Source organism: Sesamum indicum, linkage group LG6 (assembly GCF_000512975.1).
Source record: "Sesamum indicum cultivar Zhongzhi No. 13 linkage group LG6, S_indicum_v1.0, whole genome shotgun sequence".
NCBI classification, from domain to species: Eukaryota; Viridiplantae; Streptophyta; class Magnoliopsida; order Lamiales; family Pedaliaceae; genus Sesamum; species Sesamum indicum.
This window is the reverse complement of record NC_026150.1, coordinates 3,215,978-3,217,928: the sequence shown is the minus strand read 5'-3', so window position 1 is coordinate 3,217,928 and position 1,951 is coordinate 3,215,978. Positions and strand designations below refer to the sequence as shown.

At 35.8% G+C, this 1,951-nt stretch overlaps 1 protein-coding gene across 1 annotated transcript in view; it reads left to right on the top strand.

Annotated features, from left to right (window-relative positions):
• Positions 1,529–1,951, top strand: part of LOC105163598 (myb-like protein X) — a 3,892-nt gene continuing 3,469 nt past the window's right edge. Inside the window, exons 1-2 of the mRNA XM_020694822.1 lie at positions 1,529–1,645; positions 1,730–1,873. Of these exons, the coding sequence (XP_020550481.1) occupies positions 1,529–1,645; positions 1,730–1,873 (261 nt within the window). The remainder of the gene's footprint in view (positions 1,646–1,729; positions 1,874–1,951) is intronic.

Sequence of the window (1,951 nt, the reverse complement as noted above, 5' to 3'; positions counted from 1 at the left end):
TTTTTTATTTATTTATTTGGTCTTGCATCAAAAAGTTGGGTGGTTGGGTTTTAACAAAGTTATATGGGTGAATATCACATTATTGTTGGGATTATTGAGCAAACAAGAAGTTGGTAGGTCAATTAGGTCCAAATTAAAGTTTTGATGTTCATTAAATGTACCCCTAACCTAATGCAAAAAGAGGATTTCAAATTCATAATAATAAATCAATCAAACTCATTGGGACATAAGACAAAAAATTTTAGATTATTTGAAGGGTACGTACATCGAGCACTCATGATATTTGATATAATTATAAATATTTCTTATTGTTTGAAAGATTATCGATATTTTTATAATTTTAACGTATGTCGAACAACTAGTCTAATCCGTTAGTCTTTATTAGGCTTTCATCTACTTTTTTGTGATGAATTAATCGGAGTGCTTTTGTGTTTCACTTATTTTTAAAATTGTATAATTTTTTTTATGGACTAAAAGTGGATAATATTTATTTGTATTTTTTCAAAAAAATTTATGACAAGATCAAAATTGACAATTTCGAATCTTTATACAAGGATTACACAGTTTCATGAAACATTAGGGGATATTGGTGAATTTTAAAACAATGAGAGGATATTTGTAATTATGTCAAATCTCATGAGAGTTTATTTTAATTTACCCATCTTTAAAATACTATATTTCAAATACATTTAATAATTTCATATTCAAAAGAATAAAAATATATCTCATTATATATATATATATTATTGAATATTGATGAATTTTATTTCATTTTTGTGTTTATATTGAAAATATATAAAAAGGAAAAAGGGGAAAATGAAAGGTAAGTAGTAAGAGAGTCCACGATTCTCGTGCCCGGGAATCATAAAAAGCCCGTGACCTCAGAAGATGCATAATACGGCGCCGTATCGGGTCATTGGCGACCGACGTAATTATTCTCGAATCCAAGGGTATTTCCCAAAGAAACCCCAAATCCTACCCCTACTCCAGACTTGTTTAACACGCGTCTTCAATCTCTGCCGTTCGTAGATCTTTCGTACATCCAGACCGTTGATCCTCCCCCCTCCCTCTATATATAAACGTGGCCTCGATTCATCGCCCCCACACGTCACGGAAGAACCATCTGAAAATACACAGAACTCGAGGATTAGAAACTTGAAATTCTAATGGATTTTTAGAGAGGAAATTTGTAACAAAAGCAACAAGATTAAGAGGCTACTGTAGTTTTCTGCAATTTGTTGTTTTATCGATCTTGGATTTGAATATTGCTGAAGTAAAATCTCTCAGAAAACTTCGGTGTTCTGTTCTTCTTCGAGGGTGTGGATTTTTGTTTTTGATTTCTGTTTTGGGCGGTTTCTTTGACATTTGAGGGTTTGGAGTTTGTACCCCTAACGTGCGGATAGGTTTGAACCTCTGATAATAGGTTAAATCTCGAATTTCTATTATTTTTTTTCAGGGGTTTTTGATTTGCGAGTTTTTTCTGTATTCCGGTTAAATCTCGGTTATTGCTAAGCGCCAGACAATTGAAATGAACGAGCAAGCAACGCTGATGAATCAACAGCAACAGCAGCCGCAGCCGCAGTTGATGAACTTGAATCAGAGTATGATGAGTATGAGTCAGATGAATCCCCAGCCTCAACCGCAGGTAATCCCGTTTAACCAGGATAAATCCTCTGCACTTCCTCCATTTGTTTCACCACTGAGTCACTTGATTAATTATTATCCGCAGATGGTTCCGATGAACAGGGGTTACGGCATGTGGCCTCCACCACAGCAGTTTCAAAACCTCAGCTCTAACCCTGGCGCTATGAAACCACCGTTATCGGCTTTTAAAAAGTCGCTGGGTCCAAGGAGCAACTGGAAGGGCAAGAAGGTGAATAAACCCAAGAGGAACGAGCAGCAAAAACCCTTAATGGCTGGCTCCAGCGCTGGTGGAATTGCTGGAGGTGTT